This window comes from Passer domesticus, chromosome 7 (genome assembly GCF_036417665.1).
Source record: "Passer domesticus isolate bPasDom1 chromosome 7, bPasDom1.hap1, whole genome shotgun sequence".
Taxonomy (NCBI): Eukaryota; Metazoa; Chordata; class Aves; order Passeriformes; family Passeridae; genus Passer; species Passer domesticus.
The window spans coordinates 7,417,970-7,441,461 of record NC_087480.1 but is presented as its reverse complement, the minus strand read 5'-3'; the positions used below and the strand labels follow the sequence as shown (position 1 = coordinate 7,441,461).

General features: G+C 46.8%; 1 protein-coding gene across 13 annotated transcripts in view; it reads right to left on the bottom strand.

Moving 5' to 3' along the window:
• Positions 1–23,492, bottom strand: part of MBNL3 (muscleblind like splicing regulator 3) — a 92,982-nt gene that overhangs the window by 30,581 nt on the left and 38,909 nt on the right. For 12 of the 13 annotated variants that reach the window (XR_010365768.1, XR_010365769.1, XM_064426667.1 and 9 more), the window contains one exon: positions 1,776–1,940. Coding sequence is in view for 11 of the 13 variants with exons in the window: in XM_064426667.1 (XP_064282737.1) it covers positions 1,776–1,940 (165 nt within the window). In the remaining 2 variants the exon portion in view is untranslated. Of the gene's footprint in view, positions 1–1,775; positions 1,941–18,237; positions 18,368–23,492 lie in introns of those variants that run through there. The other variant, XM_064426670.1, reaches the window with a different exon arrangement.

The window sequence follows — 23,492 nt, the reverse complement described above, 5'->3', positions numbered from 1 at the left end:
GAAATGAGAGCACTAACTAGACAAACCAACATATTCAGTCTCAGAGGCAATTTAAAAGGCAGGAGTAAAATTTAGGAGCATACTGGACCTGCAAGATTGCAAAGTGGGAAGATGGGAACTTTCCAAAAAGGAAATCCCAAAGATGCTTTGAATAGCCAGCCAAAGAACATCCACCGTGAATTCCCCACAGAGGACAACTCCAAATAGGAAGGGTTTGCTTTTGGTACAGGGCTTGGAAACCAATGTCACTATTTTGTGGGAATTCAGGATTCCTTCTGATGTGGACATACTTTCAAACTTCACAAAAAATAGGTACAAGACTACAGCAGATCAGAGCCTAAGGTACAGCACAACTGAAGACCCTTTCTGTGGCCAATGTGCTCTTGTCTCAACTTTCTGTCTTCAAAATGGGAAGAATAAACAGCATTTTCTTAGCTTATAGGGCAGGATAAAGCTACTAGCAGACACACAAGATGATCAGAGTGATGGCAAACATGGAAAAGCCCCCAAAACACAGGAGTAATAAGCCAGACTGAGGAAATGGCCCAGCCTGGTGGCAGAGCACCATCATGAAGGGACACTGCCCAGCTTTCCCTGCTGAAACAGGGAAACCTCCATCACAAGCTCGTACACCAAACATCACAACAGCCTCCAATGAGGAGGAATCCTTCACTGTTCTCTGGTGAGAATAAATCAGAAACACTGAGCTTTTCATCTGGGGTGACAGATGCTGTGTCCCACATGGGCAGAGAGGCCAGACACCGTAGGTAGGACACCAGGAGGCCAAGTTCAGGCTGGTTCACAGACTTGACACCTTCAGGCTAGAAGAGCTTGTCCGAAGATCTGGCCAGTCCTCCCATGTGGCACAGCACAAGGAGCCTCACCCAGCTACAGCACACTGCCCCAGCAAAGATACTCAGTCCCAACTTTAAACTGAGAGCTCCTAATTAACTCTCAGTGCAGCTTATTCACATCAGCATTGAAGAGCTGCTTCAAGACCTCTGACAGTTCTTAAAATATACATTGTGACAGACTAAAACTCAGCTGACAAGTGTCATCCCCTCCCAGATACACCAACCAGCAGACACAAGCCATCCTCTCCCTGGCCTAACAGGGTTCTCCAGCCTGAAACCTGTTTTAACTGACAAGCAAGAGCAGGGACAGACAGGTGTTTGCAGAGCAAGTAGTTCAGAGAAGCCTTCACTATCTCCCACAGGCTTCCCTTCCTGCCTGAAAAAAGCAAATCCTTCCTGCTCTAACTCTAAATCAGCATTTCTGTGAGAAACAAGTGACAGGGCTGTGACATTAGTACAACTCTGCTGAGACAACTGCAGTGAAATGGTCTCACTTCCAGACATTAAAAAGGATTAAAACCTAGGTAGGATTAATCTTCCCCAGTTTTAACCCAACAGTACCACACAGCTAGTCCAAGAGAGTCAGCACCATCTCAGTGCAAAACAACTATCCAAAACAGGATCCACTGGAATTGAGCCACTCAGAACTTCTGGGATGTACATCAATCAGCTGGTCAAATAAGTACCTGGTGGTAAGACCCTTCCACTTGAAGCCCTGAATCTCACAGCTCCTCAGTTATCAGAGGAAAAGAGAGCCACAGCTTTCAAGGAGATGCACAGGCAGCATCAGACACCCCTCTGGAAGATCCTGCCCAGTTCTGTGCAGCACAGACAATGGCCTGAGCTCAGGCACAGGGCTGGGGCCTCTGTGAACAAGCAGGGAGGGACAGGGAGCAGAGTGAGCCCAGGGCTGTAACTCACAATTGGCTGTAGCTGCGCGCCCGGGAGCATGAACTGCATCTGCTGAGCAAACATGGCTGCGGCCGTCTTCTGCTGGATCAGGTTGTTGCGTCCATTTATTTCAAGTTGTGTTTTTAAATGTGGGGGAGGGTGGAGATATTTGCAGTTCTCTCGGGTACACCGGCCCTAAAAAACATAATGGAACAGCATTTCAGTGAATGTAACACCCAGGGCAGCCAGAGAAATTTAATTAAGGATTGTTTGGGTTACTGGAACAACACAATCATCGAGGCGGAGGCGGCTTGGTAGCTACTGTGCCTCTTTTGTGATTTTTCTATAGTAGGTGAAGAGAAGAGCAACATGACTTCTCCTGCAGTAACACTAACTGAATACTATCAAGCTAAACCAAAAAGTCAGGCTTCCTGATGTTAAAATGATTGTTGTAAGAAAAAAACCCAAACAATCTAACACAAACACCAATACTTTCAGAAACTAGTGGCAACAGTTCCAGAAACAACAACAAAAATTCCCTGTTCCTTTGCGTGGGTTGCTTTTCCCTTCCTTCCCAACACCAGACCACTTAATTGGCCCTGACAACCAGACAGAAGAAACAAAACTGTCTCTACCACTTCCCTAGCTGCACTGGATAAAACTTTAAGAGGACAGCTCTGTAAGGCAGCACCTCTGATCCACAACATGTGTGTACCCCAAAATGCTGAGAACTGGCCGTCACAGGAGGAAGAACTGAAATTATTTTCCCCCTTCATGGTTTCATTTGCCAAAAGTGATGTGTGTTGCATTACTGACTCCTTCCCCCCTGCAATACACATAAGCACTAGCCATGCCAGTGGCTCCTAAAAGGCAAGAGATCACTGATGTTATCCCCGCAAATCAACTGAGATCATTACTCAAAAAACATGTATAAACTGTGCCTTACTTTAATAGCGTTTGCAAGTAGACATAAGAAGACAGATATCACTAAATAAGGACGTTAGTAACAAATGTTGTCATTAAGATGAAACAGTTCTTTAAAAATGAGGTTTTCTCTCTCCCCCCTTTCTTTTTGAATTTCTTCCTCAAGAAACAAGAAGCATACAGAAAACATGAAATACTTAATATAACTTTATGCAAAAATTGTGACTTTTTTGAGGAACAAATTCTTTTGAGCTATTCAAAGCCTATTAAAACAAGCCAGACCTGGAGGCCACAGAGCTGTTCCATGACAGATAATTAATAACTGTTCCTGCAGCCAGCAAAGGCACAGGACCATCCATTACCCAGCCTATCCCAGGCACAGCCATCAAGGGCTGGACACAGAGTTCTCAGTCTCAGTGTAATTAAATTTGCTTTCCAAAAGGGGCACATCAGATGACCCCGTGTACCTGTCCCTGTTACAGCAGAGCTGTAACCCCATAACCAGGTCCACAAGGATAGAGCAGTTACACACCACTCACCCAAGGAACCTCCTGGGACCAGCCCCTGATGCACCCAGGATACTCCCCTGGGGATTCTTTAAGGCTTTTGCAAGCATACAGGTGAAATCACGGGACAGTCCAAGTACCACTGCAAAAAGCCAACACCATGACCCACTGCAGGGGCTGGTATTGAATCCCCAGCCAGGCTCCCCAGCATGCCAGGTCGCTGTAGAGCAGCCTGAGATTTCCAAGCTTTACTCTGCCTCACTTCCCACTGGGGATAACAGCTTCAGTGGGGAGAGGGCTGCAGAGCTTGACTGCAGCTTAAAAGGAGCTGTTTGACATGTGTCATGGGAACAGGCTCCTCTCTTATCTGCTCCAAGGAGATCAGAGTTAAACAAAAGGCAAATAATTAAATGCAAGAAGTGATGGGCTAAAGCCAGTGGGACAGGAAAAAAAAACTACTTCCAAACTTTAGCAGCCTGGCTTGGTGGAATGAAGCTCTCAGCCCTGCTCCTAAAAGAGCCCAGTAGCTCCCAACAACCCAACTCAAAAACAAAGAGGCTTTTTAATGCTATTGTTTTGGCTTCTCAGCAATCCAACAGCCCCAGATCCCCAGCAGTGAGTTAATTGCTCACAGGCCCTGAGGACAGGAATCTTCACCACCAGACACTTTCTCACATCTGTGTGAAGTGAGGGTAAAATGGCAGCACTGCAGCTGGCCGGTGTTCAGACACCCAGCGCCACTACAAAGGAAATAACTGCATTAATCTGCAAGGAGAACCCTGGGCAGTTATTAATTAATGCAGGTGACCTTTGGGTCATCCCTTCTCATGCTGCACAGGACCAGGCCCCTCTACAGCCTTTCCCATCACCTGGGACCCAGCAGGAGCCCAGGGTTCAGCCTCGGAGCACATCTGCAGTGTCCCACCTCTGCAGCTCCTCAGGGCTGCTGCTGACCAGGAGCAGAGCCCACGGAACCACGGGCTGCCCATGGCCAGGCAGCTGCTCCAGTCTCCATGGACACAGCGGCCTCAGAAATTCCTCCTGACTGGAACTTGGCACAAGTGCTTTGGGTTGGGGAAACACTTATTTCTACCAAATTTGGAATAAATCTGTGTAGATGCTTCTACACTGCAGGAATGGAGAAGATGAAAAAAAGAACCACTATTTTTTGTAAACAATACTTACACAGTTGACTTCAACTTGAGAAGGACTTTGCTATTTCAACTGAAATTGTGAATATCATTGATACCAGCAACCCCAGCTTGGTGTGAAGCTTTGTTCTATTTTTTTCCTCAAAGCAGTTTGTTTAATTCCAACAGGGGGTTCTACAAACAGAACATTTTTACTACCAATAAAAAAACCACCATACAGCACGAGGTGTTGGTCTTGCAGACAGTCTGTAAGCTGAAACCAGTGCCCACACAGTGCTACTGGTTTCAAGGACATGTATTTGTAAGAAACAGAGCTGTGCAGATGCTGCTGCAGAGCAAAGGCTGTGAAATGCTGTCAGCCAGGCCTTTGAGAGCTCAGGAAGACTAAATGAATCACTGATACACTCAAATGCAAACCCATGCCTTTGGTCTAACTCTTCCTCACCAATATTTTGATGCTGAGCACCTCCAACCACTGTGTTTCACTGGGGTGTACTGGAAGCCACAGCTGAGTTGAGCTCCCCTCTACAGCACCACAGTAAGTTCTTCATCTCTCAGACAATGAATTTTAGGAATTGGTGATGTGACAGAGTGACACAAAACGTTCCCAGTTTAGACATCTTGCTGTGTAACAACTTTCAAGATGCTTGCTCTGTAGTGATGGGCACCACTAATACCCTCTGAACTCCAACAGTGGTAGGGGTGAGCCCTTCTTCTACCCTTCCATCACAACGCCCAGCTCTTGGTATGTCCCAGAAACACACACAATCTTCAAGACCAATTTCAGCTCTACAAAAGCTGCCAGAAGGACAGGGAGCTGCCATTTTTAACTCCTCAGTGCCAGCTGCAACACAGCAGGGAAAGCAACAGGGAACTGGTAGCAAATCTGCTGTGTGGATACTGGGCTGGGGATAAATAAGGACAACTCCATTTTATACCTGAGTGGCCTAGGAATACAGCATGGGAAAATACAACAGGAGTTAGGCCCCCAGTTTTAGATGAGCATATTTATGCTACAAGGCACAGCTTTCCTGCAGGGACTAGCTGTGGCTCCAGCAGATCAAAAGCTCAGCACAGGGCACAGGACAGTTCCAGGGCTGTGCACAGAAGACCAACTCAGGCATTCTCCAAGCTGAGCGTTGCACCAAAAAAGCAGCATTACAGCACCTGGAGTGGCCACTGCACATGCTGGTAGAGGGCTGGTGCTCAAAAACTGATCTGTGCTGGTAAGCAGCACACTGAGCCTGCTGGCACCAGTGCAGCCATCCTCCTGTAACTGGAAATTTGAAATTTGTTGCTGTCAATTTAGCCTGAGTACTGACTCCAGGACAGGCACATTCCCCCCCTGTCCCGGGTGGCACACAAGCCTGCAGCCAGGGAATCACCACCCAGTAACAGACTGCTGCTGGCCTTGGCAACATGCTAAATATAGCTGTATTTTCTGGCTCCTCACAAAATGGAAGGAGTCTGAAGGACCATGTTCATCTGCTTCTTTGCCAACTACAACCAGGAGGGAAAAGCATATGGACTGCACTTTCCAAGGCTTGAAAAATGGATATTAAAAATAAATCATTAAAAGATTTTATGAGTATCTTCTCCCCATTTCTTCCCACATACTCCCCCACCCTTACAGTAGGCTGCTGGCATGTGATTGACTCTGTGTTGCCAACTTAAGTCATGCTGTGATGGCGTATACTGTAAATGGCTGGCATCTGACACCAGCTAACGTGACAGCAGCTTGCACTGCAACAAAGCCAGCTGTTTGGAGTGCAGCACTGAAGGCTGCACACTGAAATCCAGTAGAAAAACCTGCATTATACCTGGTAGTGTGGAGTTTGCACCTTGTCATCTGCATCCTAGCTCAGCAGGATGCAAATAAGAGCATTCTGGGTACTGCACCAGGCTGGATGAACCTTCCCAAAGCATGTTGAGCAAATTGTCTCTTCCTGGCTGCTGAAGTGAGTTCAACTGTGCTGCAGAAACAAGGCTCCCAGCACAAACCCCAATGCTTGCTCACATGTCACATGTGCACCAGTAATGCAGTTTGTTACGGTCTCTTTAATCCCGGACACCAGTGAGGGGTTCCAGACACACATTTCTGGTTTTAATGACTGCACACTATGCCCCATCAATCATGAGCAGTTCTCATGTGAAAATCTTCAAGCTAATGCGGCTTTTCACACACTGGAGGCTGCAGTAGGTTGGTGCCCTGACTGTGAAGTCTTTTCCACAGATACTGACGACATGTGCAATGACTGACAGCAAAAAGAATGAAAAGAGACCAGGCAGGAAAGGATTTCCATGTTTTGCACAAAACCAGGCACCAAAACACAGCTTGTCTACATAACTTTTCTCCGCATGAAGCAGCAGATTTCCACCTCCCCAAGAGGAACTCAGTGGGGAGGCACATTCAGAGATGTGCTGGCCCTGCTTACTCAGTGCCTGTCGCTCCAGTGCTGAAGCATGAAACGCTCTCTGCTTTCCATCCCACTCACCACATGCACACAAAGGCTCTCTCCTGGCCATGGATCCTTGCTCCTGCCACAGCCTTGCATGGCTTTCTCACACAATACAGCCTCAACCACCATGGTGTCTGCCCCACATTTCCAGGGCAGGCTGCAAATTCATGCCACAGAGCATGAATTGTCCTGCAACAGTGGGAGGCAAAAAGTGGGAAGCTCAGGGTTGCATCCCCGTGTCCATGCAGCACAACTAAGAACATGTACTGAGCAGCACGTGCTGCTGCAGGTCTGCCCTACTGCCACCTGCTCTGTAAGGAAGGAGAGGTCCTGGGAGGCAGAGTTGGTACCTGGTGCCCAAGCTCTAAGTCCTCCCCCATCCTGTAAGGACGTGCAGCTTTGAAGTTACACTTCCAGGACAGCAAATCACCAGTGCACCACCTCTACTCAAGTGCTCTGTGCTCACTGCAGTTTGTCCCTAAGCAATCTTCTCCAGGGCTGAGCAAGTGGAACTCTGGCTGGATTGAGTGGCTGCCACCTCCAGTGCCCTGCATGGCTCGTCCAGCCACCTCCAATGCTCCACCACGCTCCTCTTTCCACACAGGTAGAGAGCTGCGTTGGAGGAAGGGAGATAGCTGTCCATCTCACTGCTGGATCAAACACCTTCCACTGGCAAACATCAAATAGCATGGAAATAGCATGTTTTCAACTGGGAAACAAAGGAGGCTGGAGCTGACAAGTCAGTCTGATCATTAGCGAGTGTTACGTCTCAGAGAGGTGTTCACGCAGCCCAGCTGTCACTCGCTGCAGTTCAAAGCCAGCCCTGAACACACCTTTATCTGCAAGTCCTTTCTACAGGCTAATGAAATTTCAGAAATAATGCTGCCAACGGAGTCAGTGAGAACTGCAACCTCACAACCTCCCTTGAACATTGACCCTGGCCCAATACACCAGGTAACTTCTGCTGAGGTCCAATGCTTTCCACCTAGCAGTACTGGAGCAGCTCACTTTCACAGAGAAGCTTTAAAGTGAAATTATGTAGAAAACACTCCTTGAATATGTTCTAATGGAAGGCTGTTAGACCCCCCCCTACAAGCATCCTAAAAAGCAGGTCTAGAAGGATGTAGTGAAGTGATACATCTCCCCATTGCCCACACAGGTCACCCATTTTCTTTGTTCCCATTACTTGTGCATTTCCCAGACACAGGACTCCAACACATCAGTCTCCTCACAGCTGATTTTCAGCTGCAGTTTTGGTCCACTTGCAACAGAAAACTAAAACTTCTGGTTTAGGTCAGAATAGGAATTATTCCCTTCCTCCTTGAGGCCTTAAAGGCTGTTGTCCCATCTACCCCCTTCCTTACTCTCAGCTCCAGACTATGCAAACCATCCTCTTCCAACTCTCCCTGCACAGTCTCCAAGCTTTTCCTTAGGCTACTCCCCCAGTCCCTGCTGCTGTGAGTACCTGCACAGGGCACTGTGCTCCACCTAACCCCTGAGCAGTGCTTTGCAGGTACACAGATTTTTTTCCACATGTCCTGCAAATGACACTGCTGCTTTTACATCTCTGCATGGCATTTTCTTTCCTGCTAACAACGTATCATTCTTTGATTCACTCTCAACAAGCCTTTTCCAGAACTACTCCAGACCCAGCTATGCTGCTCCCTGTATGAGGCAGCTGATTCACTCCAACACTGTATTTCATACTGCTTTATTGAACTCACCTTTTTATGGATTACTTTTCCAACCTGTCAAGACTATCTGCAACTCCACATCTGGTTCTCTAAAGAGTGTCTGTAGTTCCTCCCAGCTCAAAGCACCCTACCAATTTAACAAGCATACTCTCTCTATTCCATCATTCAAGCCATCAGAACAAACAAAACTGAACAGTCCTGCCAAGCACATCCTTCCAGACTGCCACTGAACTCAGTTTTCCAAGCTGTTGTGGAGAGTCACATAAAAATTTATCCTATGCTTTGTTCCCTGTCTTGTTTGGAAGTGGATTTGTGCTGCATCAAAGGCTCCCAAACGTAATGTCAGCACTTCATTCTCCCTCTCTGAAATAACTCATCACAAAGGCTTTCCAGTTCTACTGTTTTTTCTGCTCCCTTTGGGACAGATGTTGGGATTCTGGAGAGTCTGTGCTCTGCACCCCTTCTACACCAGCAGCCCTGCTTATACAGAATTGGGTACAAAGAAGCTGGTGGTCTAAAGTTACTTGTAACAGCAATAAAAAATACAGCACAGCTGGCTACTGACATTTCTCAAATGCAGGTGTAACACCCATTTACAGAGAGCCCAGAGACTGCTGTTATGGTGAGGATCCTGCTGTGAACAGATCATAGCTGGAAAGAAAAAGCAAAATGTATCTTCGAGTTAGCATTACCAGATGGCAATCAGCCTCGAAGGCAAGGGAAGCAACACAGACTTCCTGCCATACAGAAGTTTCAATTTCAATGTGTGTGAATAAAAATGCTAGAGTTAAGGTTAATCTGGTAGTTTCCAGCTATGGATGATACAGACACTGTGAAATGCATGTTCTAGCCAGGAAAGAGTACAGTTCATGAATACAGAATTTGCTGGAAATAGAATTCAAACAGCCCATAAAAAGCACAAACCACAGTTTTATAATATCTCTAGGGTGAGTTGTGCCTGACTTTGAAATTCCCACCTCTGAGAATAAACAGCCACCTCCCCGAGCCTGCGCAGACAGATGAGACAAAAACTGCTAAAAACACCCCAGGTGTTATTTTTGCCCAGCTGAGCTCCCCTGCAGTCACTAGAGAATCGTCTGCAGATTTTGTGCTGTTCTGAACGATGCTCTGAGCTGCAGCAGCAGCATGTCAGCTCTGACCCAGGGCTGCTGAGGTGAACAGGGACATGTCTTTTGTCAGGGTACAGAGGACAAGAGTCAGAGCTGCCTTTCCACACAGCTTCAGTGGAAAAACTAGAACAGCTATCACAAGCTCCCAGGGCCACCAATGTTCCCAGCACTCTCAAGGCAGCCCCAGCTTGTCACTAAAACAGCAACTGAATTTCATGGCTTCAATGAATGTTAGGTCAAGCCCTTTCTGAGCAAGCCTAGACTTGATCTTGACTGAAATGAATGAACCTTGATGTTTTTGCATGATTCCAAATGAAAGCAGGTGACATTTGGCAGCTACAACAAGAGTTTTGGGTCCTCCTGAACTGAGAGCTCAAAGCAAAGCTCAGTGGCACATGCAAGTGCAATGCAGCTCAAAAACCCTCAGAGCACCAAGCAGACACTGTGTTCATCCCACTGAAGGGAGGGTGGTACACTTTGCACAGACCCAGTCTACCCAGTTTTCCTCTCCCTACAGCTGTGGGGCAGAGCCTTAGGAAGCCAATCGATGTTTGAGCTAAAAAAACCTAAAACATTATATCCCTCTGCAACTTCAAAAGAACAGTTCAGTGAAACACAACCACTTCAGTCCAGGTAGGGTCTAGGCTCTATGTCCAGGGAGTTGGAAAATGCACAAGGAATTAAAAGCAAACACAACAATCCCTGGCTCTAAGACACTGATGCTGCTCTTCAGCCTCCCCCTGTGACTGTTCTGCTGGGACATTTTTGCCTTGCAGGGAAGATGGAAAGAAGGATACACAAGGTATCCAGCATTATTTCTACAAAAGGTATTCAAGTCCAGAAATAAAGCTGCCAACAGCCAGCTGAGGAGATGCTGAACAAACACTGCTAAAGACCCATAACACTTCCATCTCTTTGTCACTCCAGCCTTTGTCTGTGAAAGCCAGCCTCTACCACAGACACAAACCAAGCTGTAGGGGCTGTGCTGTGTGCCACTGGCTCAGGGAGATGTGCTGTGCTTGAAGGCTCTCTCCCATCACAGGACTGGAAACTGCCCCTTGCCACCAACACACAACCAATCCCTGTGGCACATGGCCAAGCTGACAGTGCTTCAGTCATCTACTTATTGCAGAGTTGGACAGGTCACCACCAAAGGCTTGTAAGGGACAGCAGCACCTTGCCCACGCAGGGGGACACACTTCCCATCACATGGCACAAACAGTTTAGCAGCTGAACAATTTCACCAGCATATTAAAAATGTACCCTGAGCACATCACAGTGCTTCCCTCACACCAGGGTATGAGAGTGATCAGGTGCAAATGCTGGGAACAAACATATGCACGGCGTGGCCAAGCCCTACTGCACATGCCAATCCTTTCAAATTGTCTGCATAAAAGTGCAAAACACTTGGACAGGGGGGTTTGCAAGATCAGATGTGCTCTGCAGGAACTGAAACATGCTTATCTAGGACTCGCTTTAAAATCTGCAGCCTCAAAATGCTTGTCAAGCTTGTTTTTGTTATATAGCTCAAACCAGAGCAGGAGACAAAAACAAAGCAGAAAGCAGCATTTCTATGTCCTCATCTCCCTTTTTGGTAGCACCTTAACTGGTGACAGCCACTCACAGCCATTGCCAATCACTTCAAACCACTGACCTCGGCAAGCAAATCCAGCTCCAGAAAGAAACGATGGCTTGTTACCACAGAGCTCAAGCACTATCACCCTGACATTTAAAAATATATTTTAATTAGGAACAGGGGGGACATGCAACTACTGCATTCCAGTAGATTCTAAGCAGCCACAGGCACTAGCCTAAATTCCCAAATCCTTATTCACCTGGCAATTAGGGAAGCTGAGAGCTGCTGTGAGTGAAGTTTTGCACATTGCTGAATACAGCAATGTTCCACTGAGTTTCCCCAGGACAGCACAAAGAGGTCATGGCTGTCCTCCTGCTCTCACGCAGGATTTTCATTCCAAGCTGTTTGTTATACTTGAAGGTTCTTAAAAATTCAGAGCAGTTATTTTGTTGGGGAAAAGCCCTGTAGCTCCTTCATTATATTTTTACATCTTGACAACTCTTTCCAGCTCTGTTCCCCTGCCAAGCTCTCTTCTTTGAGGCCAATGGCACGCTCTGTTATGCTCAATGAAAAAAGTGTATTGATTTTAATGTTTTTGGTTTGTGGAACATTTAGTTTGCTGCAAGCAATGGACAGTGTTTACCAAGCCCAAGAAATATATATTAAAAGAATATGGCACTGTCAAAGTATGTTTTTTGAGCTGTAGAGCCACAGAGCAGAAAAACATGTTTATCTGAGAGATTACTACTTCCAACAACAGCAATCTCATGCCACAAAAGACAGGAATAAAGACTTCATCAAGCTCTTTTCCTTTGTATCCACCAATACATTTTGATTATGCTATGTTTGTGAACCATATCAGTCTGTTACCACCACATATTTGAAATTAGGTTTAAACAGAGTAGAATTACCATCATTTAGAGTTCTGAACTGAACATTTTTAATGTCTTCCAAGTATTATTTCACTACTCTCCTAGGTTCAGCAATGTTAAAAGCACAATAAAATAGGCTTCTTTAACACAGTATCAAGAACATGCTCTCTCCAAGACAAGTAAGACTTTACAGACCTGCCTGGCCACAGACCTGCTGGAGGAAATGATCAATAACAATTACAAAAGAAGGCATTTAGTGTCCAGTAAAGAGAGCACGTTTAGGAGCATGTTTAGCTCTGGGATCACTGCACGTACAGAGCAGGATGTGGAGGAGGTGACATCTACCAAAGTTAATATTCCTGTGGGTTTCAATGTGGGACTATTTCTAAGTTTAAAAAAAATCAATTCTACCTGGAAGATAGAAACACTGGCAAGTCATTGATTTTTCTTCTATAATAAATTACAAAAAAAAGCCCACGCCAGCTCTCTGGAACAATACTGCACAAGTGCTGTATTAAAAAAAAAAAAACACCACAAAAACCCAATGAAAAACAAACAAAATTAAACTTCACTTATGTCTTCTACCTTCCATCCTCAACTGTGTCCCTCCTGATTGCTATTACACCAGGCCAGCAGTTGAAAACAGTGAGTGCAGTTTCTCTTGTCCCTTAAACCATCTTTTCATTGTAAATCCCATAATCCAATTCTATAACTTTCACCAGCTGAATCTGTCAAGGTCATATGGAAAGTTGATGCTTCTGACCTTCCTCTACCTACAGTGTCTGTTGAATATTACAGTTGCAGCAGGCAAACCACACGTAGACAGAACCAAGCAAAGTACATCAAAGCCCAGGAGAATAAATGTTAAAGTACTGTGCTCATGAATACCAATAAAGGACATGTGACCACCTTTGGCAGCCTCATGGCTCAAGTTTACACAAGGGAAAAGGCAAATAGTTATCAATCTCTGCTCTTCCCTAAGTGTCTGACCCAAACCCTCCCTCCTGTCCTGCAGAGGGCAAAGTCATGCTCAGAAAACCTCATTCTCACTGTGTTTCAGAAAGCAAAATAAAATTGCAAATAAAAAGATATGGAGGTAGCTAGGTTTGGTTGGATTTTTCTAAGAGCTTGGCAGAATACAACCATTCCCTGAGCAGGGAAGGATGTGGCTGGGCTCTGCCACTCTGTCTTTCCACACTTCAGGTGGAAAAACCAAGGTATGTCAGAACACGACATGACAGTCCCTCTGTGCAACAGCTGAAGCCAACAAAGGAGGTGACTGCAGGGCAACAGCAGATGCAGCAGTACAGGAGGGTGATGGCCTCACTGCCACCACAGGATTTGCTCCCTGACATTTGTCAGAGCCAGGGGTCTGATGTTCCAAGGCACAGGACACCTTTCTGCTCTTGGCTAGGATTTGCCCCACAGCACAGAGCAAAGCCAGCTTGCCCTGCTCCTCACCCTGATGTCCCACTGGTGTCCCCAGCTGCTTTCTCAGGCTAGGGTTCAGTTCACCAAAGACCAAGCTTTGTCCTCATGCTCCTGTTTCGACTACACATGCCAGGCATATTTGTGCACAGCAACACTCTTCCCCTCTGCTCTGGCTTTGCAGAGAAGCTACCAAGCCACAGAAAAGGGCTGACTGTGTGCCACCAACTCCACACATCTCCAAGCAAGGACCCCAAAGCTTTCTGGTCCATGCCAGGCCTCAGATTTCATGCCCACAGTATAATGAACTTGCTGTTAGTCAAAGGATTAAAGGTGCAGATACAAAAAGTACCTTTAAGAGAGGTCCTGCAGCCTGCTAGGCACAGCAGGCAAGGACCACACATCTCACACGGACCTTGGCTTCCAAACAGGACATTCAGGCCAAGTGACACTGAATCACAACCCTCCATCTAGGAGGCAGCAAGGCTTGAAGAGAAAGGAAGAAAGAGAAAAAAGGAAAAAAACAAGCAAAAATAAAAAGAAAGCCTGCCTTGCCCTAGGCAAATATTCCACCTCAGCTTTGCAGACTGATCTATTTAGTGAGTTGTTTATTACAGCCAGTAACATATGCACATTTAAGTCACAGAGGGGATTTTTCTTTTAAAAAACACCTCAGCAGTGCTCTTTAAAAAGCACCTGGCACTAGAAAGCAGATATGTGACCAATATTTGCTACCATCTCTAGTGAAAGGGAGGTTAAGGCACTGTAAGTGTTTGTTAGGAGCTGAGCCCATGGAGAAGCATAGCACGCTGTGGTGGCAACAGGACAGACCTTTTTCCATGGAGGCAAACATGATGGGCTCACAACGCCAAAGATAATGCACTGACATCTCTGTGGGCAAAAGGAGAGTTTGGCAATGACAATCCTGGGATAAAACTGCAATTAATGAGACATATTTAGGTGCAGTTCCCGTGCACTAGTCACAAGTGCCACACCGGCAGCCAGCTTTAATGAACACGATGCCCAATTCTGTGCCAACATCTGAAAACCTGCTAACATACAATGGATTCATTACAACAACCTTGGCCAGGGCAAAACTTCTACCTGTTCTAATTACAACACTGCTCAGAGATCCTGGTTCCCACAGCCTGTAATGCAGTCTCGTGAGGTCTGTGCAGATTCACGCTCCCAACCTTTCTCAGCCAAAGCAGATCCATGTTACAAACTAACAAAGTCCTCCCAGGAACAGCAAGCCAGCAAAGATGCTGCAAACCAGCATGCTGCTCGAGGGGGCTTGCTGCTCACCCTGCATTCAATGCTGACATAGATAGACAAAACCCGGGGTCTGTGGGTCTCTACACTGACATACAGTCCAAAGACCCCAAAATCTAGCAAGAGTGGTCTGCTTTCTCCATGTGATGCCAGGAATGGGTATTAACTGATAATGCGTTTTGCAGAAACCAAGATTTCAGTGGCAGAGAGGTTAATGCCATGTAGCCACTGGGATCTGTTCCCTTCTGTGTAACAAGAGCTCTAGGACAGGACACTGAAAAGGTTGTATGCCTAGTTAGGGGGATGTATCCATTTACTCCTGCGGGATGCAACTTTTGGTCTGACCTAAATTCTCCTCTGCACAGCACTGGTGTGAGTGCCAGAAGAGCTAAGAAAGGAATGTGTCCTGCGTGTGCATACATGTGTGTCTGTCCATCCATCTGTCCCAGCTGACCAACAAGAATGGAACTGATCAGGGCTTTCCTTTCATTTGCTTGTTGCTTTGGAGTTCATGTTTTTAATAACTGCCAGATTCACTTACTTAGGTTGGAGAGCACAAGAGAAAAGCTGGGGGAGGCAGAAGCAACTAAAGCGTATCCATGTGGATGTGCTTGCTTATTCAGACTTGAGGCACAAAAGCAAACCGATCAAATTACCATGGGGTTTTTCTGTCTTTCCTGTATTGCTGCCCTGCTTTCCAAACTCCTGCCCTGAGCTGCTTATCCTTGTCCTGTTCACCAACTGCAGTACAGACTGCCTGAGATGCCCAACCTTTCGTAGATGAGGAAGTATGCAAGGCTTTCCTTTTGAAGGCTGTTTTCTATTAGAAAGCAATCTTAAACAACATGACTTCCTTAGGCAGCAGACACCTGATCTCATGTATTTTGCTTTTGCTACTGACAAGAGATATCTTCAGATGCAGCACAATCCCTTCCTAAAAGGGCAGCAAGAAAAAGACCTTTCACTGCCCTTACTGGGCACAGTCAGGATGAGTCAGCTGCAATGCAAATGTTCATTTGTTTTTAGGTGGGATGGGCCCATATAGATGGGGTTGGGAGGGATTGGAGGGATTTTTTCTGCAAGGAAGAGTGACCTTTCTTGAGGACATCTGCAGTGTCTCCGCCACGTGAGAGGAGTAGCTGCAAAGAAGCTCCAGGGTCATTAGCAAGTCTGGAATGCAGCAGGACCAGTGCCTATGTAAGCGAACACTCCAACACTGCTGAAAAAATGCTCAAACTGGTTTAAACCAAGACACACGGACTTCTGATAGGGCCCCGGCAGAAATCCCTGAACAAACTTCTCTTCGAGTGCCTCTGATACAGGCCACAAACTAACTGCTAACATTTTTCCCCCTGACTGGACTAAGGGCTAAAAGGATGCTTAAAATCATTCTCCAAGAATTAGCACAATCAAAACAGGGAAAAAAAACCAGTTTTGTGTAGTGTTTTTGTCCTACCTAATGTGAGCTCTATTCCAAGTAAAGACTTCTAAAGATTTTATATTACTGTGGACTCTTCAAAAACCCATGCAGAGAAACACAAAACAACAATGAAAATCCTCTTAATTCAATCTGTGCTTTATCGCACAAGGCCGCAGCAGGGGATTTCTGGCTGTGGGAATACAAATACTCATCAATGCTACAGCTCAGGGTCCTGCTCCAATTACTACCCAAACACAAAATGAGACAGTCCCAGCCTGAAGAGTTTTCAGTCTAAATACACCAGACTTGGTGGAAAAACCCCAGGCAGGCAGGGGAAGCCTCAGCAACACCCAGACTGCATTCCAGCTGCTCTGTCCTGGGCTGCTGCAGCCGTGGTGCCTTTGATGCCTCCCAAGCTCCTTCCTGCCAGCAGCCTGCCTGGGTCCCACCTCTGCACCACTAGCTAAAAGTGATCCTGCCCATCTGTCTCCCAGTCCCCCAAGGGATTTCCCCCTCCCCTCTCCCAACTCTCCCGAGGATGGTGCAGAGCAGTTTGAGTGGGCTGTGCAGGAAATCCGCGCCTGCAGTGACACGCCAACAGATGCTGACAGAGCTGGCAGTGATGGGTGGCCGGGGTCCCTGCCACATCCCCGAGCTCCCCAGCCCTATGGCAAAGTGGCCTGGGGAGCTGCACTACCCCCCCACTCCTTCCCTTGAGGTTGTCCCTCACAGCTTAGAGATTTTAGACATCCCTGTCTTGTTTTTATCAGCCCTGATGGCTTTTCAGCTTCGAGCACCAGTCACTCAGCCTGCCTGCCTTGCTCCAGCTCCCACCCTGCAGCATATCACTGAGGTTTTACAGGCAACAGGATTGACACAGCAGGGAGTCAAAGTCTGCAGGGAGGTAACCATGATTACATCTTCATCTGCAAGGGCACCAGATGCACTGAGAAATAAAAATGACTGCTGAAGCAACAGGAGAGGAGAGCAAGAGACTTCTCAGGCTGCCTTGTACAGTCCCTGCAGACACTACAACAGGGACAAAGAGGACAGGGGAGCTGCACTAGGGCTTGGGGACAAATAGGCCCAGAAGGAAGGAGGAAACTGAGCAGAAAGAAGAAGCAGGGCATTAAAATAAGGCTGCAAGTCTTACACCATCGGAGCAAGATTTGGGAGGGTTTCTGCATAAGCAGGAGCACCTTTTAACATCTTCCTCTACAGTGTTTGGGAAGGAGCAACATTCCCTCCAAAGACAACTGTCTTGAAAGTCTGCTGGTTTATGAAAGAAGATTCCCTCCCAAGGAGGAAAGAGCTCTCCTTCATACAGCTGACCTAAAACACCATTATCTCTGCCATGCCTGGATGATCTCCCAAGCCCTCCTTAAAGGCTCATTTATAGGTCTGGCTTTCAACTCCCCACGACCCTGAGCACTAAAGTGCTATGGCATGGGCTGAAATATCCAACTCCATGAGGCTCTAGCTTTCTCCTGGCAAACTCATCCTGGGTTTGCTATCTGCAGCATCACGTGGAAGGGACTCTGGGAGCAGAGCCCAAGCACTGCACGCAGCCCAACACTGCACAAACCAACCATTTGGGATAAAGAGCACATAATGGCTGCAAGTCTTACCCATGCTCTGATCCTTTAGGAATGGACAGCAAGAGGAAGAAACACAGACCAGTGGGATCAGCCAATACCGTTGGGATTACACACTGAGGTTTTGTATTCAAACTCTGCTCAGCTGAAGCAGGGCTCTTTAAGGACCTAATCTCCGTGTGACTGTTCCCAGCACCAGCCGTGCCCCTGTGGATAACAGGGACTTAGGGAAGCAGCAGCAGCGACGATGGTCACGGTCTCAGGCACATGGGCTGCAACTCCACTGTACTGGTGCTGCCCTGGCCACCTTTGAACCCCCAGATACTCCACATTTTCCTAAATGCCCCTCTGTTTAAGAGGTGTCTCCTCCCACTATGCACTCAGAGTTCATAAGGCAAAGAAGAAGTGATGAGACAGAGTTAAAGCCCCATGTTTCAGGCTATTGGCTTAAATCCCCATCAGAACCTGGTGTGGGTACTGCTGGGCAGAGATGTGGACATCACTCATGCAACTCAACGGGATTACAACACTCTTATCTGTAGTGGTTGGTTTGGGTTTTTTCTGACACCAGTGTAGGAGAGCAGCTGAAAGTCAGTGCTGTGTTAATGCAGAGTATGGTCAGAGGCAAGATAAAACACAGAGACCACTCAGCAGTCACCTGAGCAATGCATTGTGATACCATACCCATTCTGGAGCACAAGCTAAACTGCTCCTGGTTCCCATTCCCAGAATTAAGCAGAATTTGTCTCGCTTTTTAATGGTGCTCTGTGTACCTACCTCAGCAAGGGGTGGGGGCCAGCAGCACCCCTGCAGCAGTTATGCTGGACTGGGTGGTGGGTCTTTCTCTCTGTTGTGCAGCCATACTAATACTAAAGCTACAAGCTACTAAAGTAGCTTGTTTTAAACATTCACATTCCACTGCTGCAAGAGGAAAACTTCCTCCCAGAGCACAGGCTGCCACCTTCCAAACAAGGTCAGACACTGACCTCCTCCCCCACCGCCAATGACCTTATTAGCACTGATCATGGTTCTAATAATATCCCGCATTGTAAGCAGGCCATCTGCCGTAACATTTCACTACAAACTTGGGGAATTGCTTGATCTGAGTATGCTCATGTCCCAGCAAGCCAATTGTGCCCTCTCAGGAATATGCTTCTTCCTCACAGCTTTAAGCTAAATGTTGCAGAAAGGCACCTCCAGGTCTCAGCTTTCCAGCTTGGAGCCGGAGCACGCAGAGAACAGCCCCGAGCCATTCCCACGGGCTGGCTTCAGACAGAGGAGGTAAAAACACAGAGTTAGTGCTTAATAATCCCTGACTCCAGCATCAGGCTCCTCTGACAGTGGAGACATCAAATAACCATGTCACTGCAATCCTAAACCAAGGCCAAACACTAAGCAGACGGTCAGAGAGCCAGATGCAAACCCAGGGCTCCTGAGAGATCAGCATTGCTTTTGTGCCATGTACTTTCTGCTGTGTGGACAGCAGAAAGATTTTACTATCCTACCACATTAGCTATGGTTAAGCTGAATATTTTCACTGCCATTACAGAACAGGGAGCTTTCCTAACAGGCAGGCAAGCTTACAGAACTAAGCATGTTTGATAGCTATTCCTTTGGAAGGAGCCAGGGTTTGAAATGCTTACTCAGTTAGGACACCTGTCTAAAGTACCCAGAGTCTTGCTATTACAGCAGCTCAGCTACACTCAGCCTTCAAAGACATTTTTTTTTGTACTGCTCCTGTGAGGTCAAAAAGTGCAATTAGGCACAGAGACTGACATTACAACACTTTGAAGCAGTTTGCATCATCACAAGGCTCTGAAAGGTGGTTTTCCAAATCCTTGGTCTTTCCTCTAATCAAAAGACTGTCATCAGGCATGGCACGAGGACTATAAGGGGTGAGGAAGGGGGTCAGTGCCTAGGTCCCTGCTGTTTTATGAACAGCAATAAAACAGTATTAATAAGCCAGAAGTAAAACTGTGCCTGTATGGGGCAACATTCACCCAAGGTCTTCAAAGCATTTATTTTAATACCAGCAAAACAATATTTATAGGGACAGAATTTCAAAGAGCTCAGCTCCTCACTTGGAAATCTAACCACTTATTGAAATGCTCTGTGGGAGATGTCAGGCGATGGGCTCTCCAAAAAGCCTGGCACATCTTGTTTATATTTGTTTTAAAGCTTCTAAACAGCTCAATTACATAAAAGCATGTTACTGCACCCTCCTTCAGAAGGGTGAACCAAGTGGCAGAAAGCTATTGTCAGCTAAGGGATTACATCAAACTGATGCTATGCCACTGAGGAAATCCACCAACTCCACATGCTTGTTCAGTCACTCCCCTTGAAGCCATCTTTCACCACCTTCCCCCCAGCTCATTTTGCTGGCCTAATGCAATCAGGAGCATGAGAAGTCCCTAGGTAGCTTCACCAACACTGCAGCATCACAGCCAAGCATCCTCTTTGCTCCAGACTGTCCAGGCACAGAGGCTTGTGGGTTTGGTGCTTCTGTTTCAATCCCAGTGTTAGCTACTGCTACACATCAGGGCTGGAAGAAGTAATGCTTGAACTTCTTCCTAGAAGAATTTGGCAGTGCCACAGTTTGCAACATGGCACCATTTGAGGTGCCAGAGCTCACTGTACACACACACACACCCTTTTTGTGCTCCCTTGGCCAACTTCTGACTCACAGCAGGCAGAGCCAGCCCTTGCTATCTGGGCCCAGCACCTCATCTCCCTCCTCTCTGTGCAGAGGAAAACCCTGGGGCTCACAGAGCATCCCCCTGCAGTTGTGCTGGGTCACAGGCATGGAGTTTGTGCTTGCAGATCCCAGCAGGCTTGGCAAGACTGCAAACTCAAGGTGTGCATGCACCCAAAAAACTCCCAAAAGCCAAAGGTGGCAGAGCAAACGACCATGGGCAGCTCTCCTCCTTTAGAGACTGGCTGAGAAGACTACTTCCCATGCTCAAAACTTGATGCAACAGCTCACTCCAGCACAAGGAGCTCTTTGCTGCCTGCAGGAACTCTACAGCACTTAAAATCAGACTTAAGTATTTTGCAGAATCAGAACTCTGGTCTGGAGGGCTGTGCCCTTCAAATAGGAAAGCAAGCCTCAGGAGCAGGAGGTGGCATGCCAGGGCCAGTGGAACATTGCAATATGCCCATAAAAGGTTTCAAAATGTATCTGCTTAAGCACACACAGAAGCTCAGAAGGTTTTAGAGTCAACATCCCAAAAGAATTCCTCTCCTGCTTTTTTAGGCAAGTGTGAGCAGCAGTCAGCACTTTACCATCATCTTCCCAACCAGAAACCCAAGGTTACTCTTGGCTAATATTAATAATGCAAATGCTGCTGGCTTTACCCTTTGAGGATGGTGGTTTGCTCATGCCACAGGGAGAAGAACGAGGGAATATGAGCTGCAGGCAGGAGCAGAGGCCCTGCATTGCCAGGGCTGGCTGGGGAGGACAGGACAGGCGAGGCTGGCAGCAAAACCCCACTGCTGAATTTGCTTGGCCCACCTCCCTGAAGAGGCTAGCCTCCAAATTGTGGTCTCAGGACCAGTTTGTGGGCACAGCTCTGCTTTCCAACACATACAAGGGGAAAAGCACACCAGTGTGAGGCCCAAGGAAAAGCTGTAATCAAGTAATCAGCTGCAAGAACAGGACAAGAAGATGGATGGCGTTCCTGTCCTTGCCCCTTGCACTGGGAGAGCTTCCCAAATTACCAGCCTGTGCCTACACCTCTGCCAGCCTCTTGAACCTGTCCCAGAGACACCACACATGAGACTGGCACTCACAGGCAACAGCAAAGGCATTTGCTCCTCTGTGGGCAAGCCCTCAGGAGAAATGTGGGGTCAGGAGGTCTGGGGCACAGATGGTGCTCTCCATCTACTGCACAGCAAACACCCAATCACCAAATATCCACCCTCTGCAGAATATGAGCAATGAGCTGAGATGAGAGCATCCCTCCAGGGTAGCACCAGAACTAGACTATGCACCAGAAAACCTACAGATATCTCACCTTTCTTGCCATGTTGCCACAGACAACACCAAGTTTCCCGAAGCACATGTCCCTGTAAATGTAAAGGCCAAGGTAGTGTTCCCTGCTGTGGCTGCTCAGCTACAGAAAGACCCAGTAGAGGTAAGGACAAGGCCAACCTCTTCACTCTCCATAACACACCTCAAAGATCACCTCCTTGCTTTAGAGCACAGTCAAGAATTCCTGTCAAGGACTCTGCCTCAAACCTTTGCAAATGGCTGGCAATGAGTAAGACCTTCCTGCATCTCCTTGTCTATTGCTGTCCTTGCAGCACAGTCACCAGGTAACACAGCCTGCTCCAGTTACACAAGTTCATCACCCAGCAGCTCTGCAGAGAGCAGGACCAAGAGAACTCCAGCTGCTGGATTTTGTATTCAGTGCCTAAGGCACTCTGTCCTCCTCCTAACCCTGCCACAGTGGCAGCAACCACTGCTGCAACAGAGAAGAGAGGGGACAGCTCAGAGCAGCAAAAGCATGACTGCAAAACCCACCAGTGCTCATCTGCCACAGCTCAGCTGTCAAAAAGTCAGAGATAAACGAAATGAGACTACTGGGCCATCAGAGGAACCATTGGATAACAATAAACAAGTCATACATGCTGTGCACACACATCTGTCCCACAGAAAGATCAGCTAGGCAGATGAAAGAAAGAAGGTGTATCCTTTCCCTGGAAAGCTGAACACACCTAGGGAGGTCACACATCACCTTCAAGTAACCCGCCTTAACCCCACCGAGAGAATCTGCAGTCCAGACAATGGGGCAGGCCTGGGAGATGCTCAGCACAGGCAGAGCCAGGTGAGCTTCTCCATCAGTGCTCTGCATCCCACAGATGTGCCAAAAACTTCTGAAGACACCAGAGAGAGTGCAGACAGCAAGTATGTCAGTTAAGCTGTGAAAACATGGAGCTTGTTATAACCCACAGACGAGAAGGGATCAGGCCTAAACGAATCTTCCCCCACGAGCCCTCCTTTTCTCCTTGAAATACCAATTCACTTCAGAGAGAAATACAAAGAGAAATATAGAAATTAACAGAAAAAGACAGAGAAATAGAATATTAACAGTTTTTATACATAAAATTGAGTCTAAATATATTTCTCCCCATTTTAAGTTAGTTGATTTAAACAGTAGTTTTAAAAAGCACTTACGACATGCCGTAAGACACACAAGCATCCAGAGTGGACAGAAATCTGCTCTTGCCACACATGTAAGTGTCTTAATGACCAAGGAAAAGGGGACGTTTGTCACACAGGTGACTTGGCTCAACACTGTTCTTGTGGAATATTTACATCTCCATTACACTGTGCTGAGACATGGAGTTTGGAATGTCTCCGAAAATATCACTAAGGCTTTGTTTGCTTTCTTTTCCTCTCTAAAAGTGTAACCATATGCTAAGTTTAGTGGGTGTTTTTAGTTGTTTCTTAATTTGGAGTTTATTTAAATTTTTTAAAAAATAGATTTGATTTCCAACCAGTAAGTCAGAAATAATTCTAGTCAAGTCAGCATAAACCAGGTACAAATTAGCATGAAAACTGTGAGGAACAGCCTCAGGTACACCAGTTTCAAGATCATATAGAACATCCATTGCCCAAGCAGTGTGAACTTTTTAGATTGCTGTGGGATTTTGAATATTATTACCAGAGAATAACACTTCTTTTAGAAAATATTCAGACAAAACTACTTTTAACTTCT